Below are 18,420 nucleotides of genomic sequence, written 5' to 3'. Positions count from 1 at the left end.
TCCTGGTCAAAATGACTTCTTGATATATTGTTTGTTCAAATAACAACACACCAGGTAGCTGCGCAATGGAAGGACTGGAGATGTCCGCGATGATACCGGCTCTTCAGGAGCTAGCTAAGTGAGTACCCGGCTAAAGTTGGCTAAACATTAAGCTGTTACTATGTGACACTGACAACGAGTTAGGCTTCATTCAGTCCTGTTTGAGGAATTGGCTAATTTGGTAAGTTAATGGAAACTTTGGCTGTGCCGTGTAGTTAAATAACATGACACCGTGTTGGTGTTTGCAGCGCCAACGCGGCTCAGTACGAACAGGCGGTACAGAAACCTCGACAGATCCTGTGTCAGTTCATCGACAGGATACTCACAGACGTGGATGCAGGTAAGTCAGAAATATCCGTGTAACAGGAACACCTGACAGGTAAACTCAGCATTAGGTTTATACTAAACCATGTTTGCAATTGTAACATTAGCATTTTGAATAGTTTACTGAAATATTTTTAGCAGTGGCTATTTTTTTAGCCATGTTTTTTTCTCCAAAGCAAACATGAATAATCTATCTATGGTTATGTAACTCTTCTTTCTCTCAGACCTACATTCGGGCTTAACAGTGACTTTCTGTTCACTGTGTAAGTGTTTCAGGTTTCACCTTTTGACAATAATTCATGGACCTGTCAAAGGCTCAGTATTATTTATTCTGTGCTTCTCTGTGGAACCCATCGTCCTAAGATGCATGTGTCTGCGACTTGTGAGAAGAGTAATTTTTGGACTCTTAGATCAATATGAGTAAAAGGTTTATGGTCATTAAAGTGGCGATGCCCTGTATTGCACAAAAATCAATGTTGAGTACCAGAAATATCTTTTTTTCTCCACTGTTCTCTCAATCAGCCGTTGGGGGGGTCACTAGGTTAATTTAATCTGCTGTCTGTGTTCTTCCAGTTGTTCTGGGTCTGAATAAGAAGTCTGGTTCAGAGCCAGCCTGTGTGATGCTGCTGGACTTTGTGCAGCATATAGTTAAATCCTCGTCTCTGATGTTCGCCAACCCTGCCTGCCAGCCTGCTGAGTACCCAGACACCACACAGAGCTGTACTGGTAGGACATGCTTCTGGCCATAGAATAAATATATGTTAAAAAAATCAGTTTCCCTCCTTATAATTATTTTGTTCTTTCTTGTCCCCCTTCTTGTCTGATATCCTCATCCCTCATTTCATTCAGACTTCAGTAGGTGGGTGACAGTACGTTTGCTTCGTGTCGCAGCAGCTCCAGACTGTGATGTCATCCACGGACGGGTCTCTTCTGTGTTGTGCTCTTTACTTCATGCAATGAGAGTCAGGGCACCGTTCATCTTCAGTGGCCTCACTCAGGAGCTCCTATATCTAGCCCAGGACCTCAGTAACATCCTGTATGCCCACATTGCAACATTGGCAGGGCAGGGACACACTTTGGACATTCACACGCAAAGCCGGTGGCCTGTAACACTTGAGTGCTTTGCCCTGTCTCCTGGCTGTGCCTCCTCATACCTCACCCCTTCTACTCTTGTTCTCCCCTCACCTGCTGCCTTGGAGTCACTGACTGTTGTGACGATTGGCCTCATAACTAACGTCCTGAGGGGAGTGGTCTCCCGTCATGACTTGAGTGTGGCCTGGGAGGTGGCTTGCTCCATCCTGACCAATGGCAACACCAGGCTAAGGAAGCTGTCCATGGTGATGCTGAGACACCTGGTAGAGCTGGGAGGGTTTCCTGAGATGCAAAGCCACAAATTCATTACAGCCTACCAACAACTGCTGGAATCCCACTCGTACACAAACACACACTTAGATGAGAAACGGACCTATGAAGGAGAGCTGCTACACCTGACTCGCTGTGTGTTTCAGTCATCCGCTGGCTCTCACAAACACTTTGAACCCATCTCTCTCTCTCAGATTTTTGAGTGTGTTTGTACTCTTGGAGGAGCAGGTGTCAAATTGGGGACAGAGGTTAGTGAATCACTCTGCTTGTTATTCAGGTTTTTACTATCTGTTGCCCCAGTTTATGAGAGTGCAGCATTGTTAAGGAGGCAACGAGTCACAGACGTCTGCAGGATACTGGCACGCACCATTGGAACAGAAAATCAGGCTGAGGTATGATTTTGTTCTTCTTTCTTTTTAAAATCCTGCCTTCTTACTGTTACAGTATTTGCCACATTATTTTTTTTCCAACCCATCATTACATAGTTTGTGGGGCTTTGTGTTTTACAGTGTGCAGAGGAGTTTCTTCAGGCTGCACTGCAGGCAGAGAGTGCTACGGTCATGCAGGAGTCGGAAGATGGAGAGACTGTGGCCAAGAAATCCTGTAAATCTGCAGTGGATTCAGTCGGCAAAACAACAAAACGTACATGGTATGGTATTGTGTAGTTAAATACAAAACAATGCATACAGTTGTTTGTTCAGATATTCTCTTCATTAAAACAGTAGTTGAACAATGCAGAGCTGGAGTTGCTCTGTATATCTCTACTGTTTTTGCCTTTTTTAACATACTGTACGTATACACTGCATTTTCATGCATGTTTGCCTTTATTTGGTGGTTATGAGATAATAGAAAATAATGGAAGAGAGTGGCAATTTAATTACCTGGCAAGAAGTTGTTGTACTTGCTGTAGGTAAAATGTATAGAAATGTCATACCACTGTAGCAAATGAATTGTCATTGAGGCTCTCTTTTTGAAATTTCTTATTTCTGTTGAGATAGAAATAGTTTTCTATAATATTTTCTTTATTATCTCCTGATTCATGTGAAGAAAACTGTTTATAGTTATATTCTTTTAGTTATTCTTAGCTGAATTAATATTGATATAGCAGATTTCCTTTCAAATCTTGCTATTTAAAGTATTATGTGTCCCAAGTGAATTGGACATGCGTGTTCAGAGTGAGGTTTGGGCTGTGGTGAATAGTCGGCTGGAGGAGCTCCTGACCTTTTTGAACTCAGATGCTGCTGAACCTGGAACGACACAGACTCTGTCTGCTCTTGAGGGTCTGGCCCTCATCCTCCACCTGGCAGCACTCTGCTCCTCTCCTACCAGGTAACACACAAACATACACACATATTGTCATTTTGTCTTGCTTTATCTTTTACTTTTCTGTATCTCTCTCATCTTCTTGGTTAACAGTCCATCTCCTGCAATCTGGGCACCTACTGAGACTCTGGGCAGGGCTCTGAAGAGCTGTCAGTCTGTGTTAGAAGGAAACTCTCGACCTGTCTCAAGCCAGAACTATTTTAAGTCTGCTATCCAGAGTGTTGTTGGGATTCTTGACTCTATCTTGTACTTGACAAGTAAGGATACAGATACATGCAGTACACACATTTAGTATGCATCTTAGGTGTCATATATGCCACAATAAGCATGTTGCCAGAAAATTTTACTATTATTTTCCCTTTTTTAAGTATATGGTAAAATCAAATCCATAGTATATTTGTTTGTAATACACTATACTGATGACAGTTCATCTTCCTCAACTCCTTGTGTATGTGTAAGTATAGTGAGCAGACAGAATGAGGATGGGCTCCAACGGCGTGTGTGTGCTCTGTTATCTCTTCCTTGGGTGTGTGAGAACAAGTCTGTCTCAGCCTATAGGAGCACAGGATTCCCCTCCTGGCTTTCTGCCTTGGCTCAGAGACTCAGCTTCTGTTACTGTGAGTATTATTGCCACATCACATCACAGTTAAATGAGATTAATTTGTTGTCCTGTGTAGCTACTGTCTGCAAATCAGAAAGCAAAATAAAATTTTGTCTGTACAGTGTTTAACAATTACTGCAGGAGTCTAAGCATTACAGGATTTCATCAGGCCATGATACTGCTGTGAAAACCTTATACTGATGTCAGGCTTATCTTTCCAGCACCTGAGGTCCAGGCGGACTGTGTGTCACTGCTGGCTCTCCTGCATCGTGGTGTATGTGAGATGTGGCGTGTGTGTGTGTTTTCCAAGGCTCTGCAGAGTACAGATGAGGTGGTGAGAGCAGCAGCTGTCAGGGCCTTCCCTCGTCTACTTCACCACCTGGGAAACACACACCACAGCCTCATTAGCACCACTCTGCTGTATGTAAACTCCAACACTCCCAAACATGAAAGTAGAATGTTTTTTCATTGTTCAGTTCATCTTTTACAGTTACTTTTCTAATTCTATAAATTACAGTTCCAGGCTGGAGGATAGTTCGGTGCAGGTGAAGAAGGAACTTGCCAGGATCATTGGTCAGTTAAGCTGTATCCAGTCAGAGCTTTCCCACCTCACTGTTAACTACACAGAGTCCATCAGTCCTCCCAAAATCCTCTGCCTCCACCTGGGCCTTGCAGCAGAGCATGCTGGGAACACTGCCCCATCTCTCAGGGCGTCTGTTGTTAAACCTTTTCTGCAGTTGCTCAGACAACAGGAACCAAGTATCATTAAACAAGGTATTTTTTTCACTTGATGTTTTTTTTTTTTTTTCTGTAATAAGCTTTTATTTAAAAAATGGCATTACATACACTAAGTACTGTACAATGCAGTGAAGTGATTGTCTTTGCATTACAGCGCTCTGGCTGTATTTAAAGACAAGGCTCTGTGTACTGAGCAAGAACAGTCAACTACTCTGACTTATTTCAGCTGCTGAGTATTTTATCCAACTTTGGTAAGAAAGAAATAAACATATTTGACTTATTTAAATCACTGTTCCAGCTTTTCTTGAAGCTCTTCCTCACCTCTGCCAGCATGTCAGTCTGGTGGGTGGAGACAGCGACTGTCAGGCAGTGCTCTGTGCTCTGATTGGTCTAATGGAAGATTCAGATCCAGTGGTCAGAATACATTTCAGCCAGTCAGTGCGTTTCCTGCTGATGACCACCAAAACCTTAGAGCAGAATCCTCTGAGTGAGGTAAGTTATTTCTGACATTTTCATCATTCATTTCCATTATAAATATATTTTAATGAGTACTTATGTGAGCACAAAATATTCAATAACATTTTTCTTTACATTACTGAACATGACACACATGCAGTCTGACCTAAAAATCGTGATACATGTATTTGTATGAAAAAGTCAGACAGAAAGATAAGAAATTAAAGTTTTGGAGGGTATTTATATATTGAGGTATTTTTGACATTTTTGGCCATTAGTACTGGGTTTGTTTTTTTTTGTTTTTTTTTTTTGTATGATGGTGGGATTGATTGTGTTTCTTCTTGCTGTTTCCAGCTCCTGGTTGCACGTCTTAAGGAGGCATTCAGCAACGCTAAACTGAAAAGTGATGACAGCCTGCGCAACACTCTCATCCTGACCACTGGAGAGATTGGCAGGTATAGATAATACATTTTTTAATTTATTCACTTATCATCTGGTTAAGTTTAAACACTGTTGTTCCCAAAGACTTAAGTATAACTTTTTTGAAATGGACTTGTGTTTGTAAAATTTTATTCATTTGTTGTTCATCCCTCTCTTCTCCTCTGTCAGAGCATCTCAGGGTAATATGGTGTCATTCGCTCTGCTGCGTCTACTCCATTGTCTACTGTCCAAGTCTTCGTCAGTATCTGTAAATGCCTACACTCAGATCAGAGCTCTGGCCACCGCCAAAGGCCTTAAACTGCAGACCCTCTTCAGCCAGTACAAGAATCCTATTTGCCAGGTATTAAATTCCGTTGATAAGTTGCAGTTGGAAAGATTTTAAGTGCTGTGGTCTATACTAGGGCAAATATTAATTATACATACTAACAATACTGCAGGAATTAATAAACAGTGCCATAGGGATGGTGTTAATGTTGATGGTATGCAAGATAACATTTGTAAATAAATATTTTTGAGTGTGTATGTTTGATTGGATCTGACAAAGATTTTCTCTTCCTGTTGCTCTGTATGCAGTTCCTGGTGGAGTCACTGCACTCACGTCATGCATCGGCCTTGCGGAGCGCAACAGATCAGGGCAGTGCATCAGCCAGTCAGAGAGAGTTGGCCCTGGACATACTGGCGCAGATTGCACATGCTTTTGACTTCCCAGACCTCCACCGCTTCCTCACTGTATGTAGTCAGGCATACAATTAATGCAACATTTTCTGTGTATAGAACAAACATGTACTATATGTACTATATATTGAGGTTGTGTTATGTATAGGTACATGTATGTGTATTTCTGAGCTTTTATGTTTTAATGCTCACTTTTAAATGTAGAGGACTCTTCAAGTGCTACTGCCTTACCTGGCAGCAAAGGCAAGCACTACAGGCTCCATCCTCATCCGTACACTGGCCAGTGAGCTGAAGGCAAACAGGAGAGAGATCCTCATCAGCAACTTCAAGTACATCTTCAGCCATCTGGTCTGTTCCTGCACCAAGGAGGAGCTGGAGAATGCCTTCCGCTACCTACAGGTATTCATAGTATTATCCTACATAGCTGTAATCTACACATTCAAGCTGCAGCAAAGACTTCAGAGGAATTAGTGTTAAGTTATAAACTGGTAGTACTGGTTAGTAATGCATTAGCAGAATCAATGCTGTGCTTCACCACAATAGAAAAGTTTGATTGTGATTTCCTGCCTTACATCTGTAGAATGACATTTCACTATGACCTTCCTGATTTTATTGGTTCAGCACGACTGAGTGACAGATGCATCATGCTCACTTCAAGTTGAGGTAGTTTGTGTTTTGGCAAGAAAGACAGATGCACAGAGCTACTCAGATTAGAGTTCATCATTTATATAGGTCATGGGCACACAAAGTAGGCTGAAGATGCAGTATGTTGTATAATTTAAAGCACCAGTGTCCTTTCATAGAGGAACCTTTAACAGGTACAGTACTTTGCCAAAAAGTCAGGAGTATTAACATGTTGGCAGTGTGAGTGCCAGTTGTTTGGATAGGCTGACATGTTCTCTGGCCTGTTCTTCCAGTCTGAGACAGAGATTGAATTGGGCTCTCTGCTAAGGCAAGACTTCCAGGGTCTTCACAATGAGCTGCTGCTGCGCCTGGGAGAGCATTACCAACAGGTTAATACACAAATATAGTGTAACACACTCCCTTAAAAGTCTTCTTCAGTGTGAATATTTTTGTTGCACAGAGTACTTCCACGTGAGTAATGAATTCACTTATGTGGTTTAAAACTAGTTATTGATTATTGGCATTTTTCTGTCTAGGTCTTTAATGGTCTTGCAATTTTGGCCTCATTTGCATCCAATGATGACCCGTACCAAGGCCCCCGAGACATCACCACCCCAGAGTGCATGGTATGTGCCAGAGGCAAAGTATTACAGCCTTATCTTGTGCTTTGGTTAATCAGTTATTTTTTTTATATGTTGTGTTCACCTGAGATGCTATAAAATTATACCTGTCTGTGTCAAATATAAGTCGATCCCAAATGGTTTTAAGTAAAACAAAACACATTTATAGTGCAACATACTGTAAACTCATGACCTATGAAACATAAAAGCAACATTTTTTTAAAAGAGCTCTGTGATCTGACCTGAACATGCCCACAAAGCATTTTATACACAAACAAAACCTCAGTAGATTAATCAGTATTGAAACCAGTTTTTAGTTGCATTGTTTTTGAAAAATTTGAGAACTTTTTCTTTTTTACACAAAATTATAATCATTGCACATTTAACTACCTCTAATTACCTCTTTTTTCAAACATATATCAATATTTTTTTTCTGACTTGTCTTTCTTTGGTCATTGTTTGATAGGCAGACTACCTTCAGCCAAAGCTGCTGGGAATTCTTGCCTTTTTCAACATGCAGCTGCTGAGCTCCAGTGCAGGAGAGAAGGACCGCAAGAAGTTGGTGAGTGTTTAATAATTTGGGAATGTATGGTTTCAGTAATGGCATTCACACAGTTATTGTTTGTGGTCATTCACAGTCAAAAAAAATATCCAGATGCTTTCAAATGATAGAATTTTTTTTAAATCTGAATATATAAATCGATAAGTTTCTCCCTTGCAATTCTGCTTTATTTGTGTAATATAAGAAGTGTCTGCTTGTATTCTGTGCAGGCGTTGACTAGCATGATGGCTCTAATGCGACTGATGGGCTCCAAACACATCAGCTCTGTCAGAGTAAAGATCATGACGACGCTCCGCACAGGCCTCCGATACCGAGAGGACTTTCCTCTGCTTTGCTGCCAGTCAGTACACACAGACTTACACTTTAAGGTCACAAAGAAACATATCAGTGGTATTTTTTTATATTAAAAGGAATGCATTGACTTCTATTGAGTTTATTTAAAATGTTCATTATAAATGTACATGCTAGGATCAGGTACAGAAAATGCTGGAAAAGATAGCTAAACTGTTAATTGGGAGCCAGATGTTCTCTGAATGCCAGCATTAGTTGCTAACTGTATTTACACCAACTTTTACCATAACAAACCCATATTGAAACTCAGTCATGATATTTAATTGGGACCATTTCTACATATAAATGCAGTCAGCCATCTGTATTACACCACAGACTGATTGAAAACAACAAATTCTAACAATTTGATTACATATTTGGTAAAAACTTAAACAAATCAGATATAATCTGTGTGGTCAGGACATGGGATTGTTTTGTGAGGAGCCTGGAGCCTGCACACCTGGGCCCTCTGCTGAGTCATGTGATTGTTGCCCTGCTCCCCCTGATCCCTCTGCAGCCCAAAGAAACTGCTGCTATTATCCACTTCCTGATACTGGACAACAGGTAACACATTCATATGTTCAATGTAAAACTTGTCAGGTGAAAGCTAAGCTGTATTTTCTAAAACATATGCACATCTGTAAACACATCTTTAATCTGTCTGACAGACTGTAGTTCATGCAAATGTCTTGTTTGCCCAGTGGTGTTCTAAAACTCTCGATCTTTTACAGGGAGGAAGTCAAAGACTACCTTCATGAGATCTACTTTCTACCAGATCACCCTGAACTAAAAGACATCCACACTGCTCTGCAGGACTACAAGAAGGTTAGTATGGACAAGTGGTTTATCATGAAGTAATGGAAGGTTGCAGATGGTGACAAGGTTTATTGTTAAATGCATTGTAAAATCACACAAATAGTAATATGCTATTTTTTTCCAACCAGCTGACAGTCAGCAGCAGTGACCTGGCTGCAGCACTGCAGCTCTCTATGAGAGCTGTTCAGCACGAGAACGTTGACGTTAGGATTCATGCACTGACCAGCCTCAGAGACATGATGCACAGCAACCAAGTGCGCGCACACACACACACACACACACACACACACTGACATACACTGTTAGATGATATAACAGTTTCCCGCACTTCTGTGCTTTATCATAAATGTTGCAGGAGTGGCTGCTGCAGCAGGTTTGTGCGAGTGAGTCGGTGGAGCCAGTTATCTCCAACCTGGTGTCAGTGCTGTTGAAGGGCTGCCAGGACTCCTCCCCAGAAGCCAGGCTCCTCTGTGGGGAGTGTCTGGGAGAGTTGGGGGCTGTGGATCCCGGACGTCTGGACCTGTCGCACACACACACCCATGGTGACCACAACACTTTTGTGGTAAGCAAGACTCAAAGAAAGATCTACAAATTCAAAGTTTCACGCCTTTCTTAGCATATTTTTGGACTCCTTACAAAGGCTGTCTGAGAGATATTTTTAAAAAAATTTATCCTGATTAAATGTTTTAGAAATGTTGTTTGGTCAACTTTATTTTATATCCATTGCAGTGGCAGAATTACAATAGTTTTTTTTTTTTTCCGTAAAAAGCCAGAATCAATGTTTGTTTTATGTGTGACAGAGTGGGGTTGATGATCCTAACTTTGCCTACGACCTACTGACTGAGCTGACCAGAACATTTCTGGCTTATGCTGATGATGTGAGAGCACAGGATTCAGCTGCTTATGCAATCCAGGTACACACATGACAAATGTGCAGCTGCCCACTTTGCAAATTTGACAACTTTAATTTACCCTGGAACCTGTTTTTGTTTTGTTTTTGTTTTTTTTGTTTTTTACCTGGATACTTCGTGTGCACTGTAGGAGCTGCTGTCCATCTTTGAGTGTCGTGAGGGTCGATCTGACTCACCAGGCCGCCGTCTGTGGAGAAGATTCCCAGAGCACATTCAAGAAATACTGGAACCACATCTCAGCAGCAGGTATTTAGGTTTATGCATGTATAGATATACATGATCATCAACATAGGTATTCTAGAGGCTGTAATAGTATCCCACATAGAAAATGATAAAGAAGATAAAAGTGAGAAAGTGAAAATCTCTTCATTTCTGTCCTACTTTATTTATAATTTACAATTCCATCTTCTGTTTCCTTTACTTGCCCCATCTTCCTGACCTTTCTTTCTCTCCTAGGTATAAGAGCAGTCAGAAGGAGGTGAACTGGTCTAAACTGAAAAAGCCGGTGTACCTAAGCAACAGAGGCAGCAAGTTCTCTGATTGGTCAGCCACCTGGGCCGGATACCTCATCAGCAAGGTTAGCTGGGCACTCTTTGAATTTAGCAAAGCCAAACAATTTCTCCTTCAAGCTGGTTGTTTTAGGAGCTTTGTGTGTTCCAGGTCAGACATGAGCTGGCCAGCAAGGTGTTCACATGCTGTAGCTTCATCATCAAACATGACTACAAGGTCACGATCTACCTGCTACCTCATATTCTTCTCTCCATGCTGCTGGGCTGCACACCGGAGGAGCAACAGGAGGTAAGAATACATCTGTATGCTAACGTGTGCACGAGAAGACGTCAAGAAGAAGAACACAATAACATGCCTTATTCCAGGTAACGGAGGAGATGGTGGCCGTGCTAACAGAAGGTGATGGACGAGGAGGAGGGCGTGTCCAAGAGACAGCCTCCAGCCTATCACAACTCAGCATTCAGACTGTGTTCAGCATGTTATCTCACCTCACACAGTGGAGCCGCCATGTTCTCTCGTCCAAACCAAGACACAGTGGTAAGAGACATGCACCCAACACTCGAAACTGTAGACCTTTAGCTTTCACTTAAATGTTCCCACATCACTGGTCCCAGGTAGTCAAAAATATTTTGTTATATTTGCAAAATCAGTGGCATTAAAATCTAACCTTTAACTGAGAATTCAAACAAAATCTTTTCTCTTCCTCTATCAAGGGTTCATTCATAGGATTGAGGCTTTCATAGAACAACCAGACAGTTGAGATCGGTCATTCATATGTAGAATCACTGCTGTGTTGGCATTATTGGGTGACAACACAATGGACAATTATTCACATCAAAATGGACTTTAGTTATAAAAATGTTATTTAACAATTTGTAATAATGCATAACATGCATGATTTAATAATGCTTAAATACAAAACTAAAATGTCTTATTCCAGAGAGTGGGGACTATCAGCGTGTGGTGGCCTTTCTAAAGGGTATTCCACAGAACGTTCTGGCCAAGGCTTCTCTACGATCCAAAGCGTACACGCGTGCCCTCATGCACTTTGAAGCTTACATCTTAGAAAACAAAGAGAACATCCAGGATTATCTTACCTTCTTGCAGGTCAATCAACAAATCTATTAATATATTAATAATGTACTTACTCAGAACATGTTTTATAAAAGTTATTTCTGCACCATAATGGACAGTGCTATTTCTAATACAATTGTTTAGTGTTATATAGAACTACTGTCACTTTTATAGTTCCTTCTGATGCACTTTAATGGTTAAGTAATTACATTAACATTTGAGATAGATGTTTAACTCATGCTGTAAAGTTTAAAGAATCGTGCTTAAATCAGAAGTCAATGCTGTGTGGGTTTGTAATAATCATCTGTTGCAGACACTGTACGCTGCGATGCATGAGCCTGATGGAGTGAGAGGGGTCAATGCCCTGAGAAGGGAGGAGCCGTCGCTACGGGAACAGATACTTGAGCATGAGAGCATCGGTCTGCTCCGAGACGCCACCGCCTGCTACGACCGAGCAATCCAGCTAGAGTCAGACCAGGTTAGAGCAATAGTGTATTGACAATTCTGTACACCTACATGAAATTTTCAGAGAAAGGTAACTGTGAGATGTCAGATGTTATTGGTTACACAGCTGCCTTGAATTATTTCCCTGTTTGATCATTCTCTTTGTCCCTCTGTCTATAGATTGGTCATTATCATGGGGTGATGACCTCTATGCTTGGCCTGGGACAACTGTCAACAGTCATCACCCAGGTCAATGGAGTACTGGCCAACAAGTGAGAGACACACGTATATAAATTATGGCCCAGATTCTTTCATAACAGTGCTGTTAAAAGGACACAAATTGTTTATGACATTCATGTTAATCTTATGCACACATATCACACATCTCTGCCCAGTAATTATGTTTACCCATTGAAATAATTGACATAACTAACTTAAGTGCAACTGGGCTGAGCTATGTTTACATATTTAGGCATCAGTGGAAGTCAGAGCTCAACACTTACAGAGTGGAGGCAGCCTGGAAGCTTGGACAGTGGGACCTGCTGGAAGACTATTTGAGTTCAGGTAAGCAAGAAGGCAATTTCAGCTCCTGTTGCATTTGATGGGCATTTGTCATTAATGTTATCATTTTGTACAAAAAAACTAGAAATTGTAGCAATAACCCTGTAATTGCATCATTGTGTCTCCAGACAGTCAGTCCAGTACCTGGGGTGTGCGGCTTGGCCAGTTGCTCCTGTCAGCTAAGAAGCAGGATGCTGAGACTTTCTATGAGAAGCTGAAGCTTGTGAGAAATGAACAGGTCGTCCCTCTGTCTGCAGCCAGTTATGAGTGTGGCACCTACCAGCGAGGATATGAGTATATTGTCAGGTCTGTGGATGTTTTTTGGCATCAGCAACATTTTTCTTTTGTGCTTAATTCGTGGTGAGCAGTACCAGTAACTTGTGACTCTGTTTAGGCTGCACATGCTCAGTGAGTTGGAGCACACTTTTAATGAGCTGCAGAAACACAAGGAAAGCTCCACTCCCAGTCTTAACCAGCTGCCTGCTCATTGGTCAGATCGACTGGAGATGACCCAAAAATCCTTTAGGGCTAAAGAGCCAATCTTGGCATTGCGTCGTGCACTGCTCAGCCTGGGATCACAGTAAGGATGAAGAAACACCAACAAGCACAGAAGCACACATAATCAAATGTCTTATGTGTATTAATACATTAATAACCATTATAAAGCATGTCTCTGCTCTCTCTGTACTATGATTAAGTTGTCCAAAAAGAAATGAGATGCTCACATGACTTCATGTGTGATTTCCAGGCCTGTGTGTCAGGAGCTGGTAGGAGAGTGCTGGCTGCAGAGTGCCCGGGTGGCCAGGAAGGCAGGACACCACCAGACTGCCTTCAATGCTCTTCTAAACACTGAGAACACACACTTGGCTGAGCTGGTCACAGAGAAGGCCAAGTGGCTTTGGTCCAAGGTATAATCAGCCTCTAAATTCATTTGGACTACAATGCATATTAGTGTGATGATGTTGGAGAAATTAGGCAACGAGTATAAAACTGTTTGTACTGGTCACTCATCAGGGCGATGTACATCAGGCACTGATCGTCCTGCAGAAGGGTGTAGCCCAGTGTTTTCCTGATGATCAGCCACTGATGAATTCTCGCAGCCTGCAGACTAAAGGCAAGGCCATGCTGCTGGTGGGACGCTTCATGGAGGAGACAGCTAACTTTGAGTCAAATGCCATCATGAAGGCATACAAGGTAACAGTCATTATATCTGTGGAAAGGATAACCAGTTGTGCAGCACATAAAAGGCTCCATGTTAATGTTTTCAGTGAGGTTGCAAATAAAATGAGATAATCATTCACTGAAAAAACTTCAACGAGCAAAGCAGTGATAATGAGAAGTCTTTAGCTGCAGCTACATGTCAGGGGTGCCCATAATTGATTTGTTACTGCCTTCAGAGGTGAAAAGATAAGTCAATTAATCAGTTAGTCAACTGACAGAAATCTGTTTGTCAAAATGTGATCAATTCACAAATTTAATTGATTAACCAAAATAATAATTGTGTAATTGTTGTGTTTTTTAAGGAAGTGACCAACCTTCTTCCTGAGTGGGAGGATGGAAACTTCTACCTGGCTAAATACTATGACAAAGTGATGCCAATGGTGACTGACAACAAGCTGGAGAAACAGGGGAACCTCATCCGATACATTGTTACATACTTTGGAAAGTAAGTTATTATTTAAGACTGTTAAGCAGCATTTCAGTTTCTTGTCAGGGTTGAGATAATGAAATAGATCCATTAGTTTCTTCATCAGCGATTTAATTTGGATTTTTTTTCCCTTGCAGAGCTTTGCAGTTTGGAAACCAGTACATCTACCAGGCCATGCCTCGCATGCTGTCTCTCTGGCTTGATTTTGGAGCCAAAGTGTGTGAATGTGAGAAAGGTAGGTGGCCACTATTTTCTATATAAGCATAAATGTTCACACAAGGTGTTTACATAGTTCAAGGGTTTGGCTAATTGAGCAGCAGCCCCATTACTTTTTGCTTATTTCCTTGCCTTATATATCCTAAACCTCCACTGCAGCGGGGCGAGCAGACAGACAGATGCGACAGGAGCTGGCCAAAATCAACACGGCTGTGAGTGAGCACTGTGCTAACTTGGCTCCGTACCAGTTTCTGACCGCCTTCTCCCAGCTCATATCCAGGGTGTGTCACTCCAGTGACGAGGTCTTCACAGTTCTCATGACCATTGTGGCTAAGGTTTTTCTGGCATACCCCCAGCAGGCTATGTGGCTAATGACTGCTGTTTCCAAGGTAGGGGTGTGTGCGCGTGTGTGTGTGTGTGTGTGTTGTATTTATTTATTTATTTATATTCCCCTTAAAAACAGTCAGGGTCATGTGTCCCTTTGAAGGTCCCTTGAAGTTTGATTTTTCAAGGCATGCGCAAGAAATCCTAAAGTTTGTCTGAATGCCTCAAGTTTTTCAGGGTTTGTTTTGATATTTATTTATTTATTTATTTATTTTTTTTCCAGTCTTCCTATCCAACGCGTATGAACCGCTGTAATCAGATACTTAAAAAAGCTATTAGTCTTAAACCGTCTCTGGAGAAATTCATCAGCGATGCCAACAGGCTGACTGACAAGCTGCTGGAGCTCTGCAACAAGCCGGTATATGCACACACTCACAATCATTTAATATATTACATTACATTTAAATAGAATTCACAAAATCAATTATCCAAACTGCAGCTTGTGTAAATATGGTGCATCACATTTTGTTGGTAGGCAAGATTAGATTAGAAATCATTTAAATTTAGCATCAAATGTATGTGTCTAAATGTGTTCTCCAGGTGGATGGCAACAGCAGCACCCTGAGTATGAACATTCACTTCAAGCAGTTGAAACGTCTGGTGGAGGAGCCAACTTTCAGCCAGATCCTGATCCCACTGCAGTCGGTGCTCATCCCTACGCTGCCATCAACAGGCGGGGCACACACTCAGCATGATGCATTCCCCGGACACTGGGCTTACCTGGATGGCTTTGAAGACACTGTAAGAGACACGCAATGAGGGAGTTGTCATAAATATTTTGGAAGAAGTGTACCCGATGATAAAAAGTGTTCCTTCAAAACTATTACAAACCCCGTTTTATAGGGAGAATAGTCATTTAGCAATAACTGATGATCCCACAGTCCCAGAAACCTTCCTTGTCCTGGACTGTGTGTGTGTGTAGGTGGAGATCTTGGCTTCCTTGCAGAAGCCTAAGAAGATAAGTCTGAAGGGTTCAGATGGGCGGAGCTACACAATGATGTGTAAACCTAAAGATGACCTGAGGAAGGACTGCAGACTCATGGAGTTCAACTGCCTCATCAATAAGGTGCGTCTGACAATTGATTAACTGTTTGATTAACCAAGTTTATGTGGCAAATATTTCCGGTTGTATTGGATTTCACTACGTATATAGACAAAAAACAATAATCTCTTTTATGTTTATGAATAGAGGTGGCCAAAGTTAACACTCCATTCTTAATTGAACTATGAAAAATTCAGTAAATGGATTTTATCCTGTGACTATTTAAACATGGGGTAAATCTGACATGTAGAGGTAAGATGTTTTTTTTTTTGTTTTTTTTTTTGCTTTGGAGAGTTAAATCAGCACTTCCATTGAGTGATATAAAAACTTCAATTCATTAAAAGGTGTTGGATGGCTTCCATTAGACTATACACATTTTTCTAATGTGGTGTTAAGGTGCAGAGGAAATAGTTTTGTTATATGTGTACATGCTTTCTTTTTGTGTTTGACTAGTGCCTGCGGAAAGATGCTGAGTCAAGGCGGAGGGAGCTTCATATCCGTACCTACGCTGTGATTCCCCTCAATGAGGAGTGTGGTATCATCGAATGGGTCAACAACACGGCTGGACTTCGACACATACTCACCAAGCTGTATAAGGAGAGAGGTATATCCACACATACACCCTATAAATAAACCAAATGTCAGATTAATAAACATTATAAGAGAATTAAATTTGGCCCTATATGGATTTCAGGTACCTACTTATCAGGTAAAGAGCTGAGGAAGTTAATTCTACCAAAGACAGCTCCCTTTGAGGAGAAGCTACGAATCCACAAAGAGGTGCTGTGTGCTCGACACCCCCCTGTCTTCCACGAGTGGTTCCTCCGGACATTTCCTGACCCTACGTTATGGTATGACCTGCTGTTCAACTCCTCACAATAGCATTTATAAGGGCCGCTGTTTCATAGTGTCAGTATTATAATTTTGTTGAGTGCGAACAGTTTGAGTTCTTTCTGCATTTAAAAAAACTAAAGTTTATGGATGTTATAAATTTATGTAGGTCCAGTTCAGGTTTAAAGTTCCATGTAGGAAATATTTTTCACAAGTAATACAACTCACTGTGTGCCTTTCCAGGTACAGCAGCCGCTCTGCATACTGTCGCTCCACTGCTGTGATGTCCATGGTGGGCTATGTCCTGGGTTTGGGAGATCGCCATGGAGAAAACATCCTCTTCGACTCTTTAACAGGGGAATGTGTCCATGTTGACTTCAACTGTCTCTTTAATAAGGTTTAAAATTGGGAGCACTTTTTGTGATACTCTTCACATAAATCATGAAAGAAGTTAATTATAATCTTTCAGTTTATTAATATTTCTGTTGTCTCCCTGTTCCCATACATTTTTCACATGCTGCTTCTTTCCTTCTGCACTAGGGGGAGACATTTGATGTGCCTGAGGTCGTTCCCTTCCGTCTGACCCAGAACATGGTCCATGCCATGGGACCCATGGGCACTGAAGGCCTCTTCAGACAGGCCTGTGAGGTCACCCTGAGGCTAATGAGAGACCAGCGAGAGCCACTGATGAGGTACACACACATGTACTGAGTATATATGGTATGATTATGAAATATTCCCATAAAACCTTGTTTTATATTCTGAGTGTAGAATTAAGACTAGATTGTTAATGCATGATTTTAAATGCAATGACCATTCTCACTGGTAACTTTAAGTTTTTTTTTTTAACTTAAAATTCCTGTTTTTAATATTCCTCTAAGTGTGCTTAAGACTTTCCTTCATGACCCACTGGTGGAGTGGAGCAAACAAGCCAAAGGACTTTCCAAAACTCAGGCCAATGAGACTGGAGAGATAGTTAATGAAAAGGTGTGTGAAATTCTTGGATTTTACTTGGAAATATGTTCACAAACACTTAGTTTGGTGTGTGGGTCTAGTATAATCTCTAAATGTTATCGGTTTCGCTGTGTTGTCCCCCTCCTTCTCTGCCAGGCTAAAACCCATGTGTGTGATATTGAGCAGCGTCTGCAGGGAGTGATAAAGAGCAGGAATAAAGTGCTGGGTCTGCCTCTGTCTATAGAAGGACACGTACACTACCTCATACAGGAAGCCACAGATGACAAATTGCTCTGTCAGATGTATCTCGGATGGGGGCCATACCTGTAAAGAACTCACCTACATTAAAATGAGAGGACAGCATTTTGCAAGCAGATAAGAAGAATTAAGGATGCTTCCCTGTGATTAAAAGGCCTACCCAAGTGCCAACCTTATTGTTCATGTACTGTATTAAAAATGCAAAGCCATATCTGCAGACATAGTTTAATAAAAATGCAAAAACATTCCCCATGTTAAAGGCCATTATTTGCCAGCCTTATTTAGAGTTTCCTGAATTCTGTAGAGAAAAGATATGTGACATTTCTGTATATTCTCTTGCAATGAATGTGCTGTGCTAATTTGTTTTTGTAGGAAATATGTGTTTAGACGTACAGTATGTGTGGCCTAATCTCTTAACCCTCCTTAGATTCTCTGTAGCACTAAGACTGTCAGCTTATTGCTGTAATCCCCTTTCTTTCTGTGTTTCTCCTCTTGTGCACAACCAATGGTCCAATCAGTTCACCTTTTGTATGTAAGTGTATGAGGATGAAGTGAGGAAACTGAGAATGTTTTCATTGATAAATCATGAGCTCAGAAACTCAAAACGTCGTAGTATTTTTGATTATAACATTTTTACTTTTTGTCAATGCTTGGATGCTGTTGCCATTTGTTTTTG

General features: G+C 41.3%; 1 protein-coding gene across 2 annotated transcripts; it reads left to right on the top strand.

Moving 5' to 3' along the window:
- Positions 1-65: 65 nt before the first annotated feature.
- On the top strand, positions 66-17,991 carry atr (ATR checkpoint kinase). 2 transcript variants are annotated; one of them, XM_026302593.1, is made up of 48 exons: positions 66-118; positions 288-379; positions 937-1,089; positions 1,213-2,117; positions 2,235-2,374; positions 2,878-3,054; positions 3,142-3,305; positions 3,513-3,665; positions 3,871-4,069; positions 4,167-4,423; positions 4,686-4,879; positions 5,198-5,298; positions 5,453-5,624; positions 5,858-6,013; positions 6,164-6,358; positions 6,877-6,972; positions 7,120-7,209; positions 7,670-7,765; positions 7,975-8,105; positions 8,516-8,659; positions 8,827-8,920; positions 9,040-9,165; positions 9,267-9,473; positions 9,712-9,825; positions 9,953-10,068; positions 10,279-10,399; positions 10,483-10,620; positions 10,698-10,869; positions 11,273-11,439; positions 11,720-11,884; positions 12,031-12,122; positions 12,323-12,414; positions 12,540-12,717; positions 12,806-12,991; positions 13,160-13,319; positions 13,426-13,605; positions 13,935-14,077; positions 14,197-14,294; positions 14,435-14,664; positions 14,883-15,017; positions 15,200-15,400; positions 15,582-15,725; positions 16,155-16,305; positions 16,396-16,552; positions 16,776-16,929; positions 17,073-17,224; positions 17,414-17,519; positions 17,643-17,991. In XM_026302593.1, the coding sequence occupies exons 1-48, from the start codon at positions 66-68 to the stop codon at positions 17,814-17,816; spliced, it is 7,821 nt and encodes a 2,606-aa protein (XP_026158378.1). In that variant the 3' UTR covers positions 17,817-17,991. The 2 variants fall into 2 exon arrangements, with proteins under 2 accessions (XP_026158378.1, XP_026158386.1); XM_026302601.1 differs by lacking the exons at positions 66-118; positions 288-379; positions 937-1,089; positions 1,213-2,117 and having other exon boundaries at positions 2,245-2,367.
- The last annotated feature ends 429 nt before the right edge of the window (positions 17,992-18,420 follow it).

This window comes from Mastacembelus armatus, chromosome 22 (genome assembly GCF_900324485.2).
Source record: "Mastacembelus armatus chromosome 22, fMasArm1.2, whole genome shotgun sequence".
NCBI lineage: Eukaryota > Metazoa > Chordata > Actinopteri > Synbranchiformes > Mastacembelidae > Mastacembelus > Mastacembelus armatus.
Note: the sequence above shows the minus strand (reverse complement) of the source record. Positions and strands in the feature narration are given on the sequence as shown.

Coding starts and splice junctions, on each gene's coding strand:
- atr (XM_026302593.1), top strand. CDS start 66: ATGGAAGGACTGGAGATGTCCGCGATGATACCGGCTCTTCAGGAGCTA. Junction 15,401..15,581: donor TGGATGGCTTTGAAGACACT/GTAAGAGACACG, acceptor GTGTGTGTGTAG/GTGGAGATCTTGGCTTCCTT. Junction 15,726..16,154: donor TCAACTGCCTCATCAATAAG/GTGCGTCTGACA, acceptor GTGTTTGACTAG/TGCCTGCGGAAAGATGCTGA.